This window comes from Mobula hypostoma, chromosome 1 (genome assembly GCF_963921235.1).
Source record: "Mobula hypostoma chromosome 1, sMobHyp1.1, whole genome shotgun sequence".
Taxonomy (NCBI): Eukaryota; Metazoa; Chordata; class Chondrichthyes; order Myliobatiformes; family Myliobatidae; genus Mobula; species Mobula hypostoma.
In genome coordinates this window covers 37,682,049-37,708,198 of record NC_086097.1, presented here as the reverse complement: position 1 = coordinate 37,708,198, position 26,150 = coordinate 37,682,049, and the positions used below count along the sequence as shown (strand labels likewise).

The following is a 26,150-nucleotide window of genomic DNA, read 5'->3' as shown; positions in this document are numbered from 1 at the left end:
TTTTTAAGTTCTCATGAAAATTTAAGCACAGAACGTCAGTTTTGTTTCCCCCCAAAGTTGCTAATAGTTTGTTTAGATTTTCAGATTATCAGTTATTTATCCTTTATGGAGAATCATACATAATGTATCTCAATTTGAAAGGCAGATAAATTTGAATGGAAAACATTCAAAATAACGGAAAGATATGAAAGATTTTTCAGTGTATATTAATGGGGCTATAAAATTTTATTTTTATCTCACTACTTCTTCAAAGGATGTTGAATGATAAGACACATACTGGATTCCAGTTAGTCTCTGAAGATAAATGCCATTGTCTAATGCCTAAAAGTTAAAAGCCCAATCAACTTTTAAGACTCAGTTCTACGTTGCAATGGTGTGGAGATATCAATTGCTTTGGTATAAAATAAACTGCAAAAGCCTGAACAGTTATGGACATTCCAATTGCCTTCAATATCTTTTCATGTTGAAAAATGCGTCTGTGACTTTAAAACCTTATCTTAGTTTCACCAAAAGAACACAAGAAAAACCAGGTGGCTGTACCACAATGCTGAAAAATCGTGGCAGAGTATTTTTTTAATTATGGTCCCTGTTGCTTTGTTGGGAAACAACTTAAAGGTCATTGGGAGATGCTAAATCAAAGTAGAATCTGCTATCTAAAAATCAAATTAAAATGGCTGGAATCAGAAAATCCTGCTTGCTGTAGATGGAGCTAAGGTGCTTGACAGGATTTCCCAGTGATCAACCATTTTAATTCCACAGCCCCTTCCCATTACAACATGTCAGTTCACAACCTCTTCTACTCTCAGGTTGAAGGAGCAACACTTAATATTCCATCTGGATAGCCTGCAACCTGATGGCATGAACATTGATTTCTCTAACTTCTGGTATTTCTCCCTCCCTCCCCTCCTCTCTTTTTCCATTTCGCATTCTGGCTCCCCTCTTACCCCTTCTCTTCTCCTCACTAATGTATCACCTCCCTCCTTCCCTTTCCACCACAACCCACTCTCCTTTCCTATCAGATTCTTTTTCCTTCAGCCCTTTACCTTTTCTACCTTTCACCTCGCAGCTTCTAATTTCATCCACCTTCTCCCATCCATCTACTTTCCTCTGCACCTTCTAGCTTGTACTCTTTCCACTCCCCCCACCTGCTTATTCTGGCATCCCTTAAGTCTCGATGAAGGGTCTTGGTCCAACACATAAGCTCTTTATTCCTCTCCATTGCACTTGTGTATATTACATTACACATTGAAGTAACTTTCTGGTCAGATTGGACTTTTTTAAAGTAAAGAAACATTTCCCATTCTACTCTTTATGAATCATTTAAGAAGGAATAACAACTCTAAAAATCAATAACAGATAATCATTAAGGAACATACTTTACCAAATTGCTGGATAACTCTTTTTGTTGCAGCCTCATGGGTACTGCATTCATTCAGGTCTAGTGACAAAACAAGAATATCCTCTTCTTGTAATTCACTACAATCTACAAAATGAAACATATATATAAGTCACATAAAAAATATTAAAACAATCGTAAAGCAATAAACCACAAATCTAAAAGATAAGGCAGAACCCAAAAAGACAGAAACAAATTCAATTTATCATGCTAGTGGAACATAGGCAGATTGTTGCTCCAGATTGCAGCATCTGCAGTCTCTTGTGTCTCTCGCAGCATGATGCATTGATCTTTCAATTGAACTGGAAGAAGATGAGGAAAAAGTGAGCATAGTTAGGGTGGTGTTCAGAGCAGCACATCAGAACACAAGAAATAGGTAGGGTTGGACAGTTGGCCCCTCATCCATATGCCACCATTCCACCTGTTCAAGCTGTACTTTAACCTCATCGCTATTTTCTTGATCCCTTAATGTCTTTTTTTTTAAAAGTCTATTGAGCTGTCACCTCTCATCTTTCTAAACTTGAGTTAGTGCACCTAATCCCTCAGCCTAGAAGAAACCCAAAGGATTAATCTTGTGAATCTTTGCTATAACCTCCACTGCAAGCGTATTCTCTATGCGTAACACTCAACAGTGCATTACATAATAGGCCAAAGTACCACGTGATACCTGAATGCTTGCTAGACCTCCAAAATAATGTATAATGCTTGTTCTCAGTGCTCCAGTTAAAGAGCGTCCTAAACACATGCAGCTTTCAATCTCTCTCTGTTTAAAAAATACTTCCCCTTTTTTCCCCCCGTCAAATTGGGTGATTTCATATTTCATATGATTTCCCCCCCCCCCCCACCCCTTTTTTGCATCCTCCTCACATCCCACTTGCATTGCATATGGGAAGATATGGATAGATTACACTGGTCCCCTCACTCAAATCAGTTTCACTGACTATGAACACAATTCATGAGGCAGCCCACTGGTTACAGCCTGTAATCTAGAAATGACCCATTATCCCTATTATCTTCAGTCTTTTCAATTATCTTAGCCCAATACCATATACTATGACCTTTTAATAATCTCATTCATGATACCTCACTGTAGGCTTTCTGCAAGTCCAAATATAACACGTTATCTGGTTTAGCCTTAAAATGTCAAAAATTCCATCATATTTATCAAACATGCTTTTTCTTCATTAAAACCATGCTCTTTGTCCAATCCTATTACTATTTTGCTTAGTGCCTATTACCACTTCCTTAATAGATTCCAGTATTTTTTCTTCCAGTAATATTAGGGTAAGTGACCTGCTGGCAAAACACATTACTACATTAATTTACAACTTAATTTTCCAAGTGTTCTTCCATTAATTTATATCAATCGTTATTCAAAACATTTTTTCTTACCAAGGCAGTTTTGTTTAACTTGTTGCAGTTCAGCTTCTCTCCTTGAAGAGAGTACTAGTGAAGCCCCTAATTTTGCTAGTTGGTATGCTAATTCCTCTCCAATTCCAGATGAGGCTCCTGTTATCCATACAACTTTCTTACAGAGTTTGGTTTCTGTCAGAAATTAAATTTATGCTATTACATTTCAAAACAATTAACAAATTAACATGTTTCATGCATTAATAATTACATTCCTCAAGCTAGCCCGAATCTTGAATGTGTGTTCTTGATTGGAAAATTGGGGAGAAATCCATTACATCAGGTCTCCACCATCTTTGCCTGTGTTCAAATATGCTCATTGGGGATTTTGCAGAAAAAAAGTCACTGTCAGTTTACATAAATGATAAAAAACTACAAGAAATCTCACATTGTGCATGTGTCAAAGAAATAAAATTCCTCATCTCCCTTTTAATGATTTTACTAAATATTTTAACTCTATGCCCTTTGTTTCTTCTTCCCTCTGCTGACGGAAATATTTTTTTCTTATTGCTCCTCATTCTATACACTGAAAGGCTCCCTTTATCCTCCTCTGTTCCAAAGAAAACAACCCTGAACATTTTATTTTTTTAATCCCTGAATGGTTTCCAAAAACTTGTCCATCACCGAGCTAAACCAGCTAGTTTATAATTATTTGTTTTACCCATTCATCTCATTTTAAATACCAATACTGTAGCTATTCTCCAGTTGTCTGGCACAACTCCAGTAGCCAGAACCTCTGCAGGGAGAATAAAATATGACTAATGTAAACAGATACTTGATGGACAACTTGGACTCAGTGAGCCCAAACAGTCTGTTTCTGCACAGTTTGATTCAATAATAGGCATCTTTTTGTGTTTTTCTCTTTTTTCTTTATTACCTCTTTTCCCTAAACACCATTACAAATGTGCTCTTTCAGTGTTTCTCGGATGAAAATAACTATCTTTCTTGTGGCTTCCAAACAATTTGAAATACTTCTTTTACAATGGGTTAAACTTAGCATTCAGCAATACTGGAAATAGAACTCCAAATATAAATCTATTGAAAAAGATAAGATGGCCTATAATATATTTAGATGATTTCTGATGATTCTATTGGCTGCTTTAGTCTTGCAGTGCCTCATTTTTCTATTCCTACCACTCAGTGGAAATTCTCATACAGTTCAAAGTCCAAAGTTAATTTATCATCGAAGTACATATATGTCACAATATACAACCTTGGGGTTCGTTTGCTTGCGGACATACTTGGTATGTCCGACAACTATAATATCAATGAAAGACTGAACCCAACAGGGCAGACAAACAACCAATATAGAAAAGACAACAAACTGTGCAAATATAAAATAAATAAATAAACAATAAATATCAAGAACATGAGGTAAAGAGTACTTGAAAATGAGTCCTGAGATGAGGGAACTAGTTCAGTGACGGGTTTAGTGAAGTTATTCCACTGGTTCAAGAGTCTGATGCATGAGGGGTAAAAACTGTTCCTGAACCTGGTGGTGAGAGTCCTGAGACTCCTGTAGCTTCCAATGGCAGCAGCAGGAGGAGAGGATGGCCTGGTTGGTGGGGGTCCTTGATGATGGATACTGCTTCCCTGGGACAGCGCTCTATGTAGATATGCTTAATGGTGGGGAGGGCTTTACCCATGATGGACTGGCCCTATCCACTATTTTTTGCAGGCTTTTCCATTTAAGAGCATTGGTATTTCCATACCAGGCCATGATGCAGAAGTCAATGTACTCTCCATCTCACATTTCAAGGTTTAGAATGTTATGCTGAATTTTAGCAAACCTCTGAGGAAGTCGAGGCGGTGGCATGCCTTCTTAGTAATTGCACTTGAGTGCTGGGCCCAGGACAGGTCTTCTGAAATGATAACACCAGGGAATTTAATGTTGTTGACCCTCTCCACCTTTGATCCCCTGATGAGGACTGGCTCATGGCCCTTATCCTGAAGTCAATAATCATCTGCTTGGTCTTAGATTTTTTTTTAACAAGTGTGAGGTAGTTGTTAGGGCACAACTTAGCTAGATTTTCAATCTCCCTCCTATCTGCTGATTTGTCACCTTTGATTCAGCCTATGACAGTGGTGTCATCAGCAAACTCAAATATGGCCTTGTGGTTCATCTGTGCTGATGAAGATTATAAAGGAGATGTTATTGCCAACACAAATTGACTGGGGTCTACAAATAAAGAAACTAAGGATTCAATTGCACAAGCAGGTATGGCTAGCACGAGAGGGCATAGTTTTAAGGTGCTTGGAAGTAGGTACTGAGAAGATGTCGGGTAAATTTTTTTTAATGCAGAGAGTGGTGGGTGTGTGGAATGGGCTGCTGGTGGTGGTGGTGGTGGTGGAGGCGGAAGCAACAGTGTCTTTTAAGAGACTCCTGTATGGATACATGGAGCATGGAGCTTAGAAAAATAGAGGGCTATGGGTAAGCCTAGGTAGCTCTAAGGTAAGGACATGTTTGGCACAGCTTTGTGGGCCAAAGGGCCTGTATTGTGCTGTAGGTTTTCTATGTGTTGAAGCCATGGTCTTGAAGCTTATTAATTAGTTTTGCGGGGATGATCGTATTGAATGTCAAGCTGTAGTCAATAAAAAGCATCCTCTGTCTTCACTGTCTAGGTGTTCTAGGGTTGAGTGAAGAACTAGTGAAATGGCATTTGTTGTGGACCTATGTGATGATAGGTAAATTGGGAGTGGATCCAAGTTGCCTCTAAGGAGGCGTTGATGTGCTTCATCACCAAACTCTCAAAACAGTTCATCACCTGAAAAGATTTCCAGCCATGTGACTGAATCCAGGAAGTATATCTTGATTAGTCCAAAAAGGAATGCACACAGAAGTTTCAATTCACAAAGGGAACCGAGCTACGGTTGGGGGGGGGGGGGTGAAGAAGACTTGAAATGTTGTTGCTTATTCCAAAACAGGCAGACCCCTCTGCAGTTGGATTTGTCACCACCTTAAAAAATGGTTATGCCTTTGAAGTATCTCTGGCATCTTTTTTTACCCACACTTGGGAGATGCAGTTGCGACTGAAAATTTCTCTGCCAAGTTTCAAAATTTAGGTAAAGTAAAGTAGTACCATCTGCTACCAAGTTTTTTTTTGTTTTTCTATTTGTCATTTTGACTTCTTGCCAGTCAGAGGCAGACAGGCAAGTTTGGTTTGGGATCAAGTCAAGAATCAAAAAACAAATCCCATTTAAGGACTTCCTTCTAGCAAGCACTGATTGCCTCTCTGTCCTGGATATGTTGAAATGCAGTGGGATCAGTCTTGGGTTTTTAGGCCATTCATGATCTTAACAGGACAAATTAATCCGTAAGTGTCACTTTTTTTTTGTAAGTTGCCTCCCAGATTCAAGGTTTTAGTTAAGAAATGTTCTGCTGGACTTAGAATTTCAGATGACTGAGGATAGTTCCTTTTATTTTCTATTTTTTCCCACAAGAGTAACAACGTTCCCACTCCAGGAATGTGTTCTTATGTTTGTAGTTATTTTGCTGAATTTCATTATTATCAAACTAAATCTGATACTTTTTGACGCAGAAGCAAACAAGTCTGTTCAGAGTTGCCAATTTTGGTCATTTCAGTGTAGTTCTGGCACTGTAGAGACTTTACAGCGACTGTAGCTTGCAAGTTGTCTACTTATCAGTAAGCTATCAGGAAAGATCTCCCTTTGTGGTTCGTGAAAAATTCACAGTTGATTTCCTTGCTACAAAGATACATTATTTTTCTTTTCATTCACTGTTCAGAAATCATGCCTATTTATGCAAAAGCTTCCATATCTGTTGATATTATCTTTTCAAGTAAAAAGCAGTATTTTTTAAGCAAGATTTCTCCAACAGTCAACAATATTCATCACAGAGCAGATGACGTGGACATTCTTCATAGCTAAAGTCATTAACACAAAACTGTTCCCCTCAATAATTAGTATACCATTTTGGATACTGTTGGGGGGAGGGAGAAGCCACAGCCTGGAGATCTCTGACACCGAGTCTGGGTTTGTGGCTCAAAGGAAAAAGGAGGAGAAGAAGCAAGTTATATGATAGAGGAGACATTGGTTAGAGGAACAGAGAGGAGACTATGTGAATGAGAACAAAATTCCCTAATGGTTTGTTGCCTCCCAGGTGCCTGGGTCAGGGCCATCTCAGATTGAGTCCACAGCGTTTGTAAATGGGAGGGTGAGCAGCCAGAGGTTGTAGTCCACATCAGTACCAATGACATGGATAGGATTGGTGACGAGGCTCTGCAAAGTGAATTCAGGGAATTAGGTGCTTAGTTAAAGGAAGGACCTTCAGGGTTGAGATTCAGGATTGCTACTCAAGTCACGTACTACTGAGGCCAGAAACAAGAAGATCATACAGTTTAACATGTAGCTGAGGTCTTCAGACTCAAGGAAGGTGGGACCCGTACAGAAGGGACTAGTATCCTAGTGGGAAGGCTTGCTAGTGCTGCACAAGGGGGTTTGAACAAGAGTTTCAGGGGAATGGGAACCTGAGTGCCAGATCAGATAGTGGAGTATATGTGGAGAAAGATGTTAAGCCTACATACAACGTCAGGAATCAAAAGGTTTGAGCATGGTGGGACTAACGTCTGAGCTGCACATATTTCAATGCAAGGAGTATTGCAGGAAAGGTAAGTGAGCTCAGGGGATGGATCAATACATGGAATTATGACATAGTAGCCATTAATGAGACTTGGTTGTAGGAGAGACGGGACTGGTAGCTCAGTGTTCCAGGATTCCGTTGTTTTAGATATGATTGAGTTGGGAGGACTAAAGGGGGAGGGTGACAATACTAGAGAGTAAAATTTCACAGCAGTGTTCAATCAGGACAAACTGGAGAGCTTGTCTAGTGAGGCTTTAGGGGTAGAACTGAGGAATGAGAAAGATATGACCATGTAAATAGGATTATATTATAGACCACCCAACAGCTGCAGAATTTAAAGAGGCAAATTTGTAGAGAAATTGCAGACTGTTGCAAGAAACACAAGATTGTGATAGTAGGTTATTTTAACTTTCCATATATTGACACAGACTTCCATACTGTAAAAGGGCTGAATGGGGAACAGTTTGTTCAATGTGTTCAGGAAAGTTTCCTTAATTAGTACGTAGATATCCCAACTAGAGATTGTGTGATACTTGATCTCCTATTAGGAATGAGACAGGGCAGGTGGCAGACGTTTGTGTAGGAGAACACTTTGCATCTGGTGATCTTAATGCCATTAGTTTCAAAGTAATTATGTAAAAGGATAGGTCTGGTTCTCAGGTTAAGATTCTAAATTGGAAAAAGGCCAATTTTGATTGTATCAGAAAGGATCTGGCAAGTGTGGATCAGGATGGGTTGTTTACCTGGCAAAGCTGTACTTGGAAATGGGAAGACTTTAATTTGAAGAAACCAGGGTTTGCATGTTCCTATAAGAATAAAAGGATAACAGGGTTTATGGAACCTTCATTTTCAAGAGATGTTGAAGCCCTGATTAAGAAAAATGAGGAGGTGCATAGAAGGTATGGAAGACAGGAACAAATGAGGTACCTGAAGTATAAGAAATGCAAAAGAACATTCATGAAGGAAATTAGGAGGCCTAAAAGAAGACACGAGGTTGCTGCAGCAGACAAGTTGAAGAATAATCCAAAGAACCTTGAATCCCAAGGTTCAGTTACTTGGCATTCAAGATGAGACAGTAAATTGGATTAATCATTGGCTTCATGGGAGAAGTCAGAGAGTGGTACTATATGGTTGCCTCTCTGAAGGGCTGTGACCAGTGGTGTGAGCAGGGATCAGTGCTAGGTCTGTTGTTGTTTGTCATCTATATCAACGATTTGGACGATAATATAGTAAATTTGATCAGCAAATTTGCAGATGTTACCAAGATTGGGGATGTAGTGGATAGCAGGGAAGACTATCAAAGCTTGCAATGGGATCTGGACTAGCTGGAAAAATGGGCTGAAAAATGGCATATGGAATTTAATGTAGACTAGTGTGAGGTACTTTGGGAAGGCCATCAGGGTAGGCCGTACACTGTGAGGAGTGCAGTAGAACAAAGGGGTCTTGGAATATAGATCCATAACTCCTTGAAAGTGGCTAACAAAGACTTTTGACACATTGACCTTCATAAATCAATGTATTGACTAAAGGAATTGGGATATTAGGTTGAAATTGTATACGACACTAGTGGTGAGGCCTAATTTGTAGTATTCTTACCTACAGGAAAGATGTTGATAATTTTGAAAGAGTGCAGAGAATATTTACAACCTTTAGAGAAAGGTTGAATAGGTTAGGACCTTATTCCCTGGACTGTAGAAGACTGAGGGGAAATTTGATAGAGGTATATAAAATTATGAGGGGCATAGACAGGGTAAACGGAAGCAGGCTTTTTCTGCTGAGGTTGGGTAAAACTACAACTACAGGTCATGGGTTAAGGGTTAAAGGTGAAATGTTTAAGGGAAAATGAGGAGAACTTCACTTAATAGTTCTGTGCAAGCAGCACTTACAACACAACATGAAGTTTACATTGTTGACGATCAACTAGAGCTCAAGAAAAGCAGCAAAGCTATCAAGGCTGAAAAACAACAATATAGGGAGAAGACTGAGTCAAGATTCACAACGAATAGCACACGTGACTTGTGGCGAGGGCTGCATACCATCGCAGACTTCAAAGCCAAACGTTGTGGTGCTGCCAACATCGTGGCCTCTCTCCCAGATGAGCTCAATTGTTTTTATGCTCGGTTCGATGTCGCTAACTCTGAGCCTCCGTGGAAAGCCACCGCTACAACCTGCAACCTGGTCATCTGAGGCTGAGGTACGCAGATGTTTCCAACGAGTGGATAGTCACAAGGCTGCAGGACCAGACGGCATCCCAGGGCGAGTACTCAGGATGTGCAGCACAACTGGCAGGTGTGTTTACTGACATTTTTAATCTCTCCCTCTCCCAGTGTAGAGTGCCCTCCTGCTTCAAAGTATCCACCATTGTCCCTGTACCAAAAAAGACCAAGGTGACATGCCTGAATGACTGGCATCCTGTCGCACTCACCTCAATAATAAGCAAATGCTTTGAGAGGCTGGTCAAGGATTACAGCTGCAGCTTGCTACCACCCAGACTGGACCTCCTACAATTTGCCTACCAACACAACCATTCGACAGATGACGCAATAGCCACTGCTCTACATACTGTCCTTACACAACTGGAGAAGAAGGAGGCTTATGTGGGAACGCTGTTCTTGAACTACAGTTCAGCATTCAACACCATAGTTCCATCCAGGCTCGACAAGAAGCTCAGAGACCTCGGCCTTGACCCTGCCTTGTGCAGCTGGATCCTGGACTTCCAGTCTGATTGCCAGCAGGTTGTAAGAGTGGGCTCCCTCACCTCCAACCCTCTGACTCTCAATACAGGAGCCCCTCAGGGCTGTGTATTAAGTCCCCTCCTTTACTCTCTGTATACCCATGACTGTATCACCACCCACAGCTCCAATCTGCTATTTAAATTTGCCGACAACACTACATTGATTAGCCTTACTGTGTACAGTTCTGGTCACCGAATTATAGGAAAGATGTCAATAAAATTGAGAGAGTACAGAAGAGGTCTACTAAAACGTTGCCTGGGTTTCATCTCCTAAGTTACAGAGAAAGGTTGAACAAGTTAGGTCTTTATTCTTTGGAGCATAGAAGGTTGAGGGGGGACTTGATAGAGGTGTTTAAAATTATGAGGGGGATTGATATAGTTGACGTGGTTTGACTTTTTCCATTGAGAGTGCAGAAAATTCAAACGAGGACATGGGTTGAGAGTTAGAGGACAAAAGTTTAAGGGTAACATGAGGGGGAACTGCTTTACTCAGAGAGTGGTGGCTGTGTGGAATGAGCTTCCAGCAGAAGTGGTTGAGGCAGGTTCTATGTTGTCATTTAAAATTAACTTGGATAGATATATGGACAAGAAAGAAATGGAGGGTTATGGGCTGAGTGCAAGTCGATGGGACTAGGATAGGGTAAGAGTTCAGCATGGACTAGAAGGGCCAAGATGGCCTGTTTCCATGCTGTAATTGTTATATGGTTATCTCAAACAAGGTGGCCTACAGGGAAGAAGTCATCTCTCTGAAACAGTGGTGTCAAGAAAACAACCCCTCCCTTAATGTCGCAAAAACAAAGGATCTGGTTGTGAAATACAGGAGGAATGGAGGTGGGCTAACTCCTATTGACATCATTGGATCTGGGGTTGAGAGGGTAAACTGCTTCAAGTTCCTCGGCATCCACATCACCGAGGACCTCACGTGGTCTGTACACACCAGCTGTGTGGTGAAAAAGGCACAATGGCACCTCTTTCACCTCAAGTGGTTGAGGAAGTTTGGTATGGGCCCCCAAATCCTAAGAACTTTCTACAGGGGCATAATTGAGAGCATCCTGACTGGCTGCATCACTGCCTGGTATGGGAACTGTACCTCCCTTAATCGTAGGACTCTGCAGAGAGTGGTGTGGACAGCCCAACACATCTGTAGTTGTGAACTTCCCATGATTCAGAACATTTACAAGAACAGGTATGTAAAAAGGGCCCGTAGGATTATTGGGAACCCAAGTTATCCCAACCACAATCTATTTCAGCTGCTACCATCCAGGAAGCGGTACCGCAGCATAAAAGCCAGAACCAACAGGCTCCGGGACAACTTCTTCCACCAGGCCATCAGACTGATGAACTCACACTGATTTGAGTGTACTCTTTATTACATTGACTGTTCTGTTTATTATAAATTACTATAATTGCATATGGCACGTTTAGATGGAGAAGAACATAAAGATTTTTACTCATGTATGTGAATGATGTAAGAAATAAAGGCAATTCATTCATTCAAAGAATGGTGAGATTGTAGAAAAAACTGCCAGCACAAGTAGTGGATGTGATTTGATTTCAATAGTTAAGAGAAATTTGGATAGGTACATGGATGATAAGGTATTGAGGGCTGCAGTCTGGGTGCAAATTGATGGGACTAGGCAGATTAATGGTTCAGCACAGACTAGGTGGGCCAAAGGACCTGTTTCAGTGCTGTAGTGTTCTATGACTCTAAGCATCAACTTTTTTTTTCTTCAACTATTTCCAGTATTTGCTGTTTTGATTTGCTCCACAATATCCAATTTCCTTGAAGATTCTTATTAACATAAAATTTATGCTAGAACACTCAATGATTCTGGATAGAAAGACTTAGCATAGCACTCTATTGAATGACTGGGAGCTAGCAGGTCTTACTGAGTGGAATGATGATGCAGATGTGACTGACTAGCAAGACTGATTTGTAACTAATGCCATTAACTGACAAGCAAAAGGGAAAAGGCTGGAAAATGTAACATGAAGATTCAGTACAATTGCTACATGTGCATAAAAGATGCCTTTTGCCTACATGTTGACAGCAAGGTGGTTGTCCAATTTTATTCAAGATATACTAAGTCTTCTCATTGCTGTTCTAGTTTCATCCCAGTTGAGATTAACAAACATTCAGACTTGGACCTTCATGACCTTTATTGCTCAGTATATTCATTTAATTTACTTAACTAGAGCAACAGTGTGAAGTTTATCAATGAAGGTGCAGGCAATTGGTATAAATTATTAAAAATGCAGTTCAATCAAATCTGAAAAATTTCCTGTTGGTGGATTGGATTAATTAATTTAAGAAAAAGAGAATTAAGTTTGAGTTTTTTTTTTACCTGGTTTACTTCCCAGATATTCAGCCCATAACAAACTGAAATCTGCATCAGCTCTGAAGAACCGAATAAATTGTATAATCACATAAATCACCAAACAGTAACACACTGCTGACTGGAGATCCATTGCTTTAATATCTGAAAAAAAGTGATTAAATCAATCTTTAATGGATGATTTTTCAATTTAATTCTAGTTTTTCACAAGTAAGGTTAAAAAAACAGGTTAATGTGTTAACAAATCAGATAACTCAAATATGTATAAAAATTAACTTAGGTTACTCAAACTCAGGAATTATGTCAGGAATGCAAATATAATTATTTATTAATATTTTTTCTTCTCATTTTTCTGTTTGGAACTTATGACTATTGTTTCAAAAACTTTTAGAGCTGTTGATGATTTATCTTTTAAAGTGACAAGCAATCCAGTATTTTTAAGGAAGGTTTGGACTGTATGGGAACAGCAAATTGGAATTACCAATTGCAAGTCTTGTGGAAGAATTCAAATGCGCCAAAGCAAGGTTGGTCATGACCCTCACTGAATCTGAAGATACTGTTATTTGAACAGCGCCCCCCCCCCCCGTGTGGCAACGGGGAAGAAGTGGACTCCATCTGAAGCCGTTCGGAGTGCTCTTCGCTTCAGGGACGTGGTTGGCCAAGTCCAACTTGGCAGAGCTGGTCTCGGGCTCGTCCCAAATAGGGTAATCTTCTGCCTTTCACACATTCTTCTGTAGATTTACCCGGTGGGTCTGGCTGCAGTGACAACCATTTCACCATTTCAGCAGAAAGCAGAAATCTGCCTGTGTTCCAACACTGCTTCATTGTGTTTCAACTCCAGTACAACAGTACAATCCTTAGTACGATCTTCTTTGTACTACTCAAACTGCACAAACTGGATTATTTCACTACAAAGAATGTGTGCAATAGAAATTTAGCACAAGGTCTAAATGCTAATTGTGGCAGACCTCTACCAAACAATGTAGACTGTTTACTACATTGAAAACAGTAGTTATCAAATCAATCAATTTCCAATAAAAGGAAATCTATTTTACGTTTCCCTTTTTTAAAAATATTTACCTCAAGAATTGTCTATTATCATATCTGGGTTATACTTTGGGATTACATAAAAATAAATCTTTTACAAAATGAGTAGCTATTCCAATTCAGCATTGGCTGAATGTTACTTTAATGATGGCATCATCAGCATGTATACCTGTACCAGTCACTTACATAGCCTCCCCAGTGCATTGATGAATGTAATGAAGTCACCTCATGCAACTCCATTGAAAATTCAGCAGGTTAATCAATGAATGCAGACTGACACAAATTACAGCTGTAACTTATCTTTAAGTAATGGACATATCAAACCATCTAGACTATGTTTCCTATTCTTGTTAATCTCTTGAGAGCCCCTTTTGTGGTTTAAAAAAGCTCCTTTGTGTTTTTACTAATGCCAATAATCATAAAACCACGTGTGGTTTTAGAAGTTTTTTTATTCATAGCATGGGTAACCAAAGGAGCCGGGAGACAGATGAGTAATTGATGAAGGCAGGCAGGGAAAGAAAATAAAACATGGAGATACAAATGGAGCAAGATGAGAAGAGGGGAGTTCGAAGTCTGGAGACAGCTGCTGGAGGAAGCTCAACAGGAACACCAAGTGTTACTTATCAAAGCCCAGCACTGGTATGCCAAGTACACCCCAGCTCCCTCCACTACCTGGCACACCCTGCTCAGTCTCACAGCCCCTCCTTGGTCCTCCAGTCTTCTAAGCTTCCTTTCTCACCACACCCCTTTTCATTTTTATACTTGCAATTTTGCTTCTCCACTCAGTCCCAATGAAGGGTTTTGATTCAAAACATCAATAATTCCTTTCCTTCCACAAATGCAAATTAATCTGCTGAGTTCTTCTGATTATTTGTTGCTCCAAAATCCAGCATTCTGTGTCTCCAATGTTTAAGAGGCATTTTGACGGACACTTCAACAGAAAATTATGGATGAATATAGACAGCTTACATGCAATTTAAATTGACATCATAGGCAATATATACATTGCCAGTCAAAAGGCTAGTTCCTGTGTTATATTGCTGTAAAATATCAGGACAGATCATATATTATAGACAGTCCTTAAAAAGGTACCCTTATTTTTATATGCACTGTGAAATGAGTAACTGAAGCTAAAAGTAATACATTGCAGCAAATATAAACTGTGTAATCCAATCCAAAAACCAAAATATGGAGATGCTGGAAATCTAAAGTAAAACAGAAAATAATGATAAAATATTCGTCACATCAGGCGGCACTGATGGAGAGAGAACCAGCGTTATTATTTCAGGTCAACAACCTATCATCATAAAACGAGATAATTTTGATAAAAGAAGCACTTTCAGAGGAGTAGAAACATTGTTTAAATGTTAGAATAAACCCAGTAACCTAATTATATATTATGAAACAAAACCACATTAGGTGACATTAGGGCTGCTAAAAACTTGAATAGAGAAGCAGGTTAAAGGGAGAGGCCAAAAGAGGAAATTAGGCTGGTGCAGTCGGCTTAAGACAAGGATAAAGGATAAAGGCGAAGAGCTGGCTTTCGTTTAAGACTGAATCTTCGCTATGAAAATGTGTAAGATAATTAACGCAGTTCAATATTATCTAATTTACCTATATGACTGAGTCGGGGAGTCGCCGCTCGATGAAGACGTACGTGGGCGGCGATTACATCATTTCCGGATACAAATCTCCCACCGATTCAGTTCATCAGATTGCCGATTCAATCATCCTTTCGCAAAACGCTGTGCGTGCAAGGTTAAATCTTTTTCCAACACTGGCATTGTGGGAGAGCAGACAGTTGAGCACTATTTACTCAATATGCAATGATGTCTCATTTCATTTTGGTTTTGTGGGAGAAATGCATATTTATGAAGGCAATTCAGCGTTCATATTTCAGTGGCTAAAAGTCATCAACTTGAAACATTATCTTCGTGCCTCTCTGTCTCCGTCTCCCATAAGACATAGGAGCAGAATTAAGCCACTCGGCCCGTCGAGTCTGCTCCGGCATTCTAAACACACACACACACCCGCGGAATATTTTAGACATTTCGTTACTTCCATAACTTTTGACATACTCAATTGTTTGAAGTAACATTTCAAACATTTATTACCAAAGTTGGACAGGAAAGGGTTGATAACATCATAGGACCCTTTGGATTAGGGGAGAAAAATGAAAATGGAGGAAGGTTTACTGATTGGTGTGTCAGAAACAGCCAAGTGATCACCAATACTTGGTATAAAAACCATCCACGTAGATTGTGTTCTTGGATTAGCCCTGGAGATAGAACAGGGAATCAAATAGATTTCATTACCATCAATGAATGCTTTAGAAATAATATCACAAATTCTAAAGCCTACCCAGGAGCAGACTGTGGTTCAGATCACCATCCAGTAATAGCTACCATTAAAACAAAATTTTAAGAAGCTGAAATGTGGAAAAAAGAGAAAGAAGTATATGTTGGGTGAACTTAAAAAAAGATAGCATACTTAAGCAACAATTCAAGACAGCTGTAGAAGAACACCTCAACGAACATGTAACAGCACCTATTTGGGACAGATTTAAATATGCTATACAGCAATCAGCAGAGGAGATAATCCCAGTAGAAGAAATCCAACACATCAGCAAGGGGTGGATAACCCAAGAAATTCTAGATCTGATGGAACAAAGAAGGTTAGTGAAGAATAATGAAGTGCGATACAGAGAGCTAGACGGACAGACCAGACAATTGCGCAATATTGCAAAGGAAGAATGGCTGAATCAAAAATGCAATGAAGTAGAAGGCCATATTAACAACAGCAAAGAAATGCACAAGAAAATTAATGAAATTACTGGAATTAAGAAAACCTCCTCTACAGGATGCATAAGATCAGCAGGCAGACCCATACTAATAGATCCAGATCAAGTATGTGAGAGATGGATTCAGTATTTAGAGCAGCTTTTTGAAGATAATAAAGGGAAACCCCCAGATATGAAACACCCTAATTCTGGCCCATCTATTACCAAAGAAGAAACAACTAAAGCAATGAAAAGCATGAAACATGGTAAGGCCACTGGACCTGATGAAATTTCTATGGAAATGATATAAGCCCTGGAAGATCTGGGCATAGGTATTCTTTTTGAACTGTTTAATGGCATATATGAGTCTGGTGTATTGCCAGACGATCTCTTGAAATCAGTATTTATAACTCTGCCAAAAATTCCTGGAACTGCTGACTCTGAAAATTATAGAACAATCAGTCTTATGAGTCACATAATAAAGATTTTGTTGCGATTTGTTCTGAGTCGAATTAAAAACAAGTTAAGACCTGAAACTTCTAAAATACAATAGGGATTTATTGAGGATAGAGGAACTAGGAACACAATTTTCATACTACAAATGCTTTCAGAAAGGGCATATGCTTTCATATCTAAATGATGCTTTTTTATGTTTTATTGATTTCACTAAAGCATTCGACAAAGTGCAACATGAAAAATTATTTCAAATTCTCGCTAAACTAAACATTGACGGAAAGGACCAACAACTGCTTCAAAATTTATGTTGGAACCAAACGGCGGCAGTAAAAATTGATGATAATATAAGCAGTTGGACTAAAGTTCAAAGAGGAATTAGACAGGGACGTGTTGCCTTGCCGGAATTGTTTAATATCTATAATGAAATGATTCTCAGAGAAATAGAAGACCTAGATGGGATAAAAATTGGAGGTGTTAACATCAACAATGAGATATGCAGACGATACCACCCTAATAGCAAATGCTGCAGAAGACCTACAAATCCTCCTAGACAAAGTAGTACAAACAAGTGTAGATTTTGGTCCAACCGTCAACTGTGAAAAAAAAAACAAATGTATGGTAATATCAAAACAGCAGGATACTCCCAACTGCCAATTGTACATCGGTAAACAAGAGATTGAACAAAAGACCAGCTTTAATTACCTTGGTAGCTTTATAGCACAAGATGCTAGAAGTAAAGTAGAAATAAAAAGAAGAATTGCCATTGCTAAAACCAACTTCCAAAAAATGAAACCCATTTTTACCAACAGACACATTTCTATGACAACAAGGCTTAGGCTACTAAAATGTTACATCTGGTCAATCTTGCTGTATGCTTCCGAAACATGGACTATAACACCAGAACTCCAAAGAAACTTAGAAGCAACAGAAATATGGTTTCTTAGAAGAATGCTGAAAATACCTTATAGAGATAGGGTAACTAATGAGACAGTACTCCAATGTGCCCATACAAAAAGATCTTTAATGAGAACTTTAAATGAGAGGAAGCTTAAATTCCTGGGCCATGTCATCAGAAAGGGAGAAATAGAATGCCTTACATTACAAGGCGGTATGCCTGGGAAACACGGAAGAGGAAGACAAAGAAGAAAATATATGGACACTGTGAAAGAACTAACAGATCTAAGTGTGGGAGATATCATTGACGCTGCATGGGATTGTTTGATGTGGAAAGCCATGATCACCCAAGTGTGTAACGTGCAAGGAACATGATGAAGAAGATTACCAAAACATAAGCTCTGATTTTACTTTTTAAAATATTTTAATAGAGAATTTTGTCAATTTTTTTGATGTATTTAGGGGAACTAAACACATAAGGAGTGTGAGAAAGTTGAACTTTGGAGATAAAATCCGAGGAAATGAAAAAGCACTTGCAGAAGTTATGTATTAACGTTAAATATGGTTTTGTGGTTTTATTTCATATGATTGGAGTAACTGGAGAGCAACAAATATAATTCAACATTGATATATTCAATTAAATGCATTGAGGTGGCAGAATGTCAGTGAACAGACAATATGACAATGTGGAGCAGATAATATGACCCTAAAATCAAAGAACTATGGATAACGGAAATCTGAATTAAAAATAGAAAATGTTAGAAATGCTTAACAGGTCAGGCATCATCTGTGCAAAGAGAAATTGGGTTGGTGCTTCAGTTCAAAGATCCTTCATTAGAAGTGGAAAAGTGAGAAAGCAAGTTAGTTATAAGTTGCAGAGAGGTTGAGGGAAATTCAAACTTGCCATGGTTATATAATACTTAAAAGCATGCCCTCCAGTAAGTTATCATACTGACATTTAGTGAGTGCAAGTGAGAATTAATACAGTAAATTGATACCAAAAGAAGAAATGTGGAGATGTTTGGTAGATGAAGCATATTTGAAGAGGATGACAAAGGCATGTTAATATCATAGTGGCTAGTTCTGATAAAAACAGGGAAAGTGAATTACTTTAAATTGTTGAATTTGATATTGAGTTATAGTGGTTGTAATATGGCCTCATGGAAATTATGTTGCTGCTCCTTAGGCTGATGTTGGGCTTAATTGAAACAGTGTATGAATCCACTGAGGTCAGACTGGGTGGGATGGACAGTGAATGACACCAGTTTAAAAATTTAGGTCTACCCTGCAGACTGAGCAATGGAACTCAGCATGGAGATCACGCAATCTGTGCTTGGTTTCTTCGATGTCAGAAGATCACAGTATGTGCACTGAACTGGCAGGAGTGTAATTGAACAGCCACTTTGATTGAAAGCACTGTAGGGTGCATGGATGATCGTAAGTCAGGAAATAAATAACTAAATGAATCCTGAGGTGTCCATTCTGTACTCCTTACAATCAAAGCCACATATTGAAGTAGTCCTTATTTTGCATTTGTTATCACATGCCTTGGTATATGGAGAAGTGATTGGAAAATATTTATTACCATAAGACATAGGAGCAGAATTAGGCCATTTGGCCCATAGAATCTGCAGTGCCATTCGATCATGGCTGAAGCAACACACATCAAAGTTGCTGGTGAACGCAGCAGGCCAGGCAGCATCTCTAGGAAGAGGAACAGTCGACGTTTCGGGCCAAGACCCTTCATCAGGACTGATCCTTTTTTCCCCTCCTCAACCCCATTCCCCAGCATTCTCTCCATAATCTTTGATGCCGTCCAATCAAGTATCTATTAACATCTGCCTTAAATATACCAAACAATCTAGCCTCCACAGCTGCGTGTCGCAACAAATCCCACAAATTCACCACCCTCTGGCTAAAGAAATTTCTCTGCATCTCTGTTTTAAATGGAAGCCCCTCTATCCTGAGGCTGTGCCCTATTGTCCTAGACTCTTCCTTCATGGGAAATATCTTTTCCACATCTACTCTGTCTAGGCCTTTCAACGTTTGAAAGGTTTCAATGAGATCCACCACCACCCACCCATCCTTCTAAATTCCAGTGAGTACAGTCCCAGAGCCATCAAACATTCCCTGTATGATAACCCTTTCATTCCCAGAATCATCCTTGAGAACCTCCTCTGGACCCACTCCAATACCAGCACATATTTTCTTAGATGAGGAGCCCAAACTTGTTCACAATATTTAAGGTGAGCCTTACTGGTGCCTTATATCACATCACATCCTTGCTCTTGTATTCTAGATCTCTTGAAATGAATGCTAATGTTACATTTGCCTCCCTCACCACCAGCTCAATCTGCAAGTTAGCTTTTAGGGTGTTCTGCACAAGAACTCCCAAGTCCCTTTACATCTCAGATTTTGGATTTTCTCCCAGTTTAGAAAATAGTCTGCACATTTATTTCTACTACCAAAGTGCACGACTATGCATTTTCCAACATTGTATTTTATTTTCTATTTTCTTGCCTATTCTCCTAATCTGTCTAAGTCCTTCTGCAGCCTACCTGTTTCCTCAACACAACCTGGCCCTCCACCAATCTTCATATCATCTGCAAACTTGGCAAAAAGCCAACTATATCATCATATAAATCATTGGTATACAGCATAAAAAGTAGTCCCAACACCAACCCCTGCAGAACACCAGTAGTCATTAGCAGCCAAACAGAAAAGGACCCTTTTATTCCCATTCGCTGCCTCCTACCTGTCAGCCAATGACTTTTGATAGCTTTAACTATCAAGAACCTATCAACCTCTGCTTTCAATATACCAAATTATATAACCTCCACAACCGTCTGTGGTAATGAATTCCACTGATTCACAATTCTCTGGCTAAGGGAATTCTTTCTCATCTTTGTTCAAAAAGCACGTCCTTCTATTCTGAGGCTGTGCCCTCTGGTCCTAGACTCCCCCACTATAGGAAAAATCCTCTCCATGTCCATTCTATCTAGGCTTTTCAATATCCAATAGGTTTCAAATGTTCCTCAAACATTAACCATTTCATTCCTGGGATTATTGAACCCCCTCCAATGCCAGCAAATTTGCTGACTACACTAGGGTGGTGAAAATCAGTATATAAGACATGAGACATTGGAGCCATTTGGCCCATCGAGTCCACTCCACCATTTGATCATGGCTGACCCATTTGCCACTCAACTCCATTCTCCTACCTTTTGCCCATAACCTTCCATAACTTAAATACACTCAGTGACCTGGCCTCCATAGCCACCAGTGATAATGAATTCCACAGATTCACCACAATCTGGCTAAAGAAATTCCTCCTCACCTCCATTCCAAATGAACATCCACTCTAACTAGTCTTTCAACTTTTGATAGATTTTAATGAGATCCACTTCATTCTTCCAAATTCCAGTGAGTACAGGTCTAGAGCCATCAAACGCTCCTCATACAAAAAGTCATTCAATCCCGGGATCATTTTCGTGAACCTCCTTTGAACCCTCCCCAATGTCAGCACATCCTTTCTTAGATAAGTGGCCCAAAACTGCTCACAATACTCCCAAGTGAGGCCTCACGAGTGCCTTATAAAGCATTACAACCTTGTTTTTATATTCTAGTCCTCTTGAAATGAATGCTAACATTGCATTTGACTTCCTTACCATCAACTCAATATGCAAGTTAACCTGTAGGAAATCCTGCAAGACAACTCCTAAGTCCCTTTGCACGTCAGATTTTTGAATTTTTCCTAGTATATAAAATAGTCCATACTTTTATTCCTTCTAGCAAAGTGCATGACCATGCACTTCCTGACACTGTATTCCATCTGATATTTGGCCCAATCGCTGAATCTGACTAAGTCCTTCTGTAGCCTCCCTGCTTCCTTAACACTACCTGCTCCTCCACCTATTGTATTATCATTCCCAAACTTCGACACAATGCCATCAATTCCTTCATCCAAATCATTGCTGTACAAAGTAAAAAGAAGAACTCCCAGCACCTTCAGAATACCACCAGTCACCAGCAGCCAATCAGAAAAGACTCCCTTTATTCCCACTCATGCCAATCAGTCAATGCTCTATCCATGCTAGTATCATTCCTGTAATACCATGGGCTCTTATCTTGCTAAGCAGCCTCATGTGTGGCACCTTGTCAAAGGCCTTTTGAAAATCCAAGTACACAATATCCACCGATTCTCCTTTGTCTATCCTGCTTATTATTACCTCAAAGAATTTCAATAGATTTGTCAGGCAAGATTTTCCCTTAAGGAAACTATGCTAACTATGGCCTATTTTATCATGTGCCTCCAAGAATTCTGAATCCTCATCCTTAGCAATCGATTCCAACATATTCCCAATCACCGAGGTCGGACAAACTGGTCCCTTACTTCTGCCTCCCTCCGTTCTTGAAAGGTGGAATGACATTTGCAATTTTCTAGTCCTTCGGAACTATGCCAGAATCTAGTGATCCTTGAAAAATCATTACTAATGACTCCACAGTCACCTCAGCTACCTCTTTCAGAAACCTCAGGTGTGGTCCAGGTGACTTACACTTTTCAGATTCCCAAGCATCTTCTCCCCAGCAATTGCAATTGCACTCATTTCTGCCGCCTGACACTCTCAAACTTCTGGCATACTGATAGAGTCTTCCACAGTGAAGACAAAAGCACTAATTTCAGTTTGTCCACAATTTCCTTCACTCCATTACTACTTTTCCATCATCATTTCCCAGGAGTCCGATATTTACTCTTGCCTCTCTTTTACTCTTTATATATCTGGGAAAAAAAACCCTTTGGTATCCTCTTTGATATTATTCGCTAACTTAACTTCAGACTTAACCATATAACCATATAACAATTACAGCACAGAAACAGGCCATCTCAGCCCTTCTAGTCCATGCCAAACTCTTACTCTCACCTAGTCCCACCGACCTGCACTCAGCCCATAACCCTCCATTCCTTTCCTGTCCATATATCTATCCAATTTAACTTTAAGCAACAACATCGAACCTGCCTCAACCACTTCTGCTGGAAGCTCGTTCCACACAGCTACCACTCTGAGTAAAGAAGTTCCCCCTCATGTTACCTCTAAAGTTTTGCCCTTTAACTCTCAATTCATGTCCTCTTGTTTGAATCTCCCCCATTCTCAATGGAAAAAGCCTATCCATGTCAACTCTATCAATCCCCCTCATAAATTTAAACACCTCTATCAAGTCCCCCCTCAACCTTCTACGCTCCCCACATCCCCGTTTCTTCATTTTGTTCTTTATGCATTTTTTTAGTTGCCTTCTGTTGGTTTTTAAAAGCTTCCCAACCCTCCCATTAATTTTTGCTCTGTTATTGCCTTCTGTTTTGCTTTTATGTTGGCTTTGACACCCCATGTCAGCCACAGCTGTGTCATTCTGCCTTTAGAATGGATGTATCAAACCTGCATCTTTCGAATTGCTCCCAGAGACTCCAGCCATTGGTGCTCTGCCATCATTGCTACTAGTATCCCCCTCCAATCAACTTTGGCCAGCTCTTCTCTCATGCCTCTGTGATTCCCTTTATTTCACTAAATACTGAACACATCTGACTTTAGCTTCTCCCTCTCAAATGCAGGGTGAATTCTATCATATTATGATCACTGTCTCCTAAGAGTTCCTTTACCTTAAGATCCCTAATAAAATCTGGCTCATTAAGGACATAAGAATAGGAGCAGGAGTAGGTCATCAGGCCCATCGAGCCTGCTCTGCCATTCAATAAGATCATGGCTGATCTGGCTGTGGACTCGTCTCCACCTACCTGCCTTTTCCCCATAACCCTGAATTCCCCTACTATGCAAAAATCTATCCAACCTTGTCTTAAATAGATTTACTGAGGAAGCTGCCACTGCTTCATCGGGCAGAGAATTCCACAGATTCACCACTCTCTGGGAAAAGCAGTTCCTCTTCATCTGTGTCCTAAATCTACTCCCCTGAATCTTGAGGCTATGTTCCCTAGTTCCAGTCTCACCTACCAGTGGAAACAACTTTCCTGCCTCTATCTTATCTATCCCTTTCTTAATTTTCTATGTTTCTATAAGATCTTCTCTCATTCTTCTGAATTCCAGCAAGTACAGTCCCAGGTGACTCAATCTCTCCTCAGTCTAACACCCCTATCTCTGGATTCAACCTAGTGAACCTCCTCTGCACTGCCTCCAAAGCTAGTATATCCTCCTTCAGGTAAGGAGACCAGATCTGCACACAGTACTCCAGATGCGGCCTCACCAATACCCTGTACAGTTCCAGCATAACCTCCCTGCTCTTAAATTCAATCCTTCTAGCAATGAAGGCCAACATTCCATTTGCCTTCTTGATTGCCTGCTGCACCTGCAAACCAACCTTTTGTGATTGATGCACAAGCACTCCCAAGTCCCGCTGCACAGCAGTATACTGCAATTTTTTTTACCATTTACATAATAATCTGCTCTTTCATCTTTCCTTCCAAAGTGGATGACCTCGCATTTACCAACATTGTACTCCATCTACCAGACCCTTGCCCACTCACTTCTATCACTCCTATCTTTATCTCTTTGCAGACTCTCCGTATCTTTTGCACAATTAGTTTTTCCACTTAATTTAGTATTATCAGCAAACTTAGACACAGTACATTTGGTCTCCTCTTCCAGATCGTTAATGTATATCGTGAACAGTTTGCGGGCCCAGCACCAACCCCTGCGACACACCACTCACCACTGATTGCCAACCAGAGTAATACCCACGTATCCCAACTCTTTGCTTTCTATTAGGTAACCAATCCTCGACCCATGCTAATACATCACCCTGACTTTATACATCATTATTGTATGGACAAGTCTTTTATGTTGCACCTTATCAAACACCTCTGGAAATCCAAGTAAATAATATCCATCTGTTCCCCTCTAACCACTGCGCTCATTATATCCTCAAAGAATTCCAGTAAGTTTGTCAAACAGGACCTGCCTTTGTTGAATCCATGCTGCATTTGCCTGATGGTTCCATTTCTTTCTAGATGTCTCGGTATTTCTTCTTTAATGATAGCTTCAAGCATTTTCCCAACTACAGATGTTAAAGTCAAGTTTATTGTCATTTCGACTATAAGCTGCTGGTACACTACACAGTAAAAACGAAACAATGTTCCTCCAGGACCATGGTGCTACCTGAAACAACACTAGACTATGTGAGAGAACACAAGGCTACACTAAACTATGTAAAACAACATAAAAACTGCACTAGACTACAGACCTGCACAGGACTACATAAAGTGCACAAAACAGTGCAGGGCAGTACAATAATTAATAAGCAAAACAATAGGCACAGTAGAGGACAAATTACACTATAATAATAAATGATGTAGATGTCAGTCTAGTCTGAGTATTGAGGAGTCTGATGGCTTGGGGGAAGAAACTGTTGCACAGTCTGGTCATGAGAGCCCGAATGCTTTGGTATCTTTTGCCAGATGGCAGGAAGGAGAAGAGTTAGGTAACTGGCCTATAGTTACCTACCTTTTGCCTACATTCTTTTTTGATCAGTGGTGTGGCATTCGCCATCTTCCAATCTGCCGGAACCTGCCCAAAGTCCAGAGAATTTTGGTAAATCATCACCAAAGCCTCTACTATAACTTCTGCCATTTGTTTCAGTACCCTGGGGTGCATTCCATCAGGATCAGAGGACCTATCTATCCTCAGGCCCACGAGTTTGCTCAGCACTACCTCTTTAGTGATACCTATTGTATCGGGGTCCTTATCTCCCATTGCATCCATAACATCTCTCTTTGACATGTTGGACATGTCCTCCATCGTGAAAACCAACACAAGATAGTCATTCAAAGCCTTGGCCATTTCCTCATTACCCAATATCAATTCCCTCTTCTCGTCCTCCAAGGGACCTACATTCACCTTAGCCACCCTTTTCCGCTTTATATAATCACAAGAACTTTTACTATCGGTTTTTCTATTTTGTGCTAGTTTATTTTCATAATGTAGCTTCTGTTTCTTTATTCCTCACTTAGTGGCACTTTGTTGCTTTTTGAAGTTTTCCCAATCTTCCAGTTTTCCACTACTCTTAGTGACTTTGTATGCACAAGCTTTTAGTTTGATGCCTTCTTTTATTTCCTTAGTTATCCATGGTTGGCTCTCCCCACCCTTACTTTCCTTGCTTTTAACTGGAATATACTATTGTTGAGCACTGTGAAAAATCTCTTTGAAAGTCTTCCACTGTTCCTCAACTGTCCCACCATATAGCCTGTGTTCCCAGTCTACACTAGCCAAATTCTCCCTCAACCCATTGTAGTCTCCATTATTTATGCATAATACACTGGTTTTAGACTGAACTATTGCACCCTCCACTTGTATGAGAAATTCACTCATACTGTGATCACTCTTTCCAAGAGGATCCCTAACTACAAGATCACTAATTTTACCTATCGCATTCCACAGAACCAGATCTAAGATAGTACATTCCCTTGTAGGTTCAGTAACATGCTGTTCAAGAAA

General features: G+C 39.9%; 2 protein-coding genes across 3 annotated transcripts in view; one reads left to right on the top strand and one right to left on the bottom strand.

The window, feature by feature from the left end:
* pcnx4 (pecanex 4) overlaps positions 1 to 12,912 on the top strand; it is a 55,098-nt gene extending 42,186 nt beyond the window's left edge. Inside the window, exon 13 of the mRNA XM_063046718.1 lies at positions 12,894 to 12,912. The gene's annotated coding sequence lies outside the window, so the exon portion shown is untranslated. The remainder of the gene's footprint in view (positions 1 to 12,893) is intronic.
* dhrs7 (dehydrogenase/reductase (SDR family) member 7) overlaps positions 1 to 15,219 on the bottom strand; it is a 29,031-nt gene extending 13,812 nt beyond the window's left edge. For both annotated transcript variants that reach the window (XM_063046758.1, XM_063046750.1), the window contains exons 1-4: positions 15,138 to 15,219; positions 12,486 to 12,620; positions 2,789 to 2,941; positions 1,377 to 1,483 (exon numbers count right to left, since the gene is read on the bottom strand). In XM_063046758.1, the coding sequence (XP_062902828.1) occupies positions 1,377 to 1,483; positions 2,789 to 2,941; positions 12,486 to 12,609 (384 nt within the window). In that variant the 5' untranslated portion in view covers positions 12,610 to 12,620; positions 15,138 to 15,219. The remainder of the gene's footprint in view (positions 1 to 1,376; positions 1,484 to 2,788; positions 2,942 to 12,485; positions 12,621 to 15,137) is intronic.
* Positions 15,220 to 26,150: the final 10,931 nt, after the last annotated feature.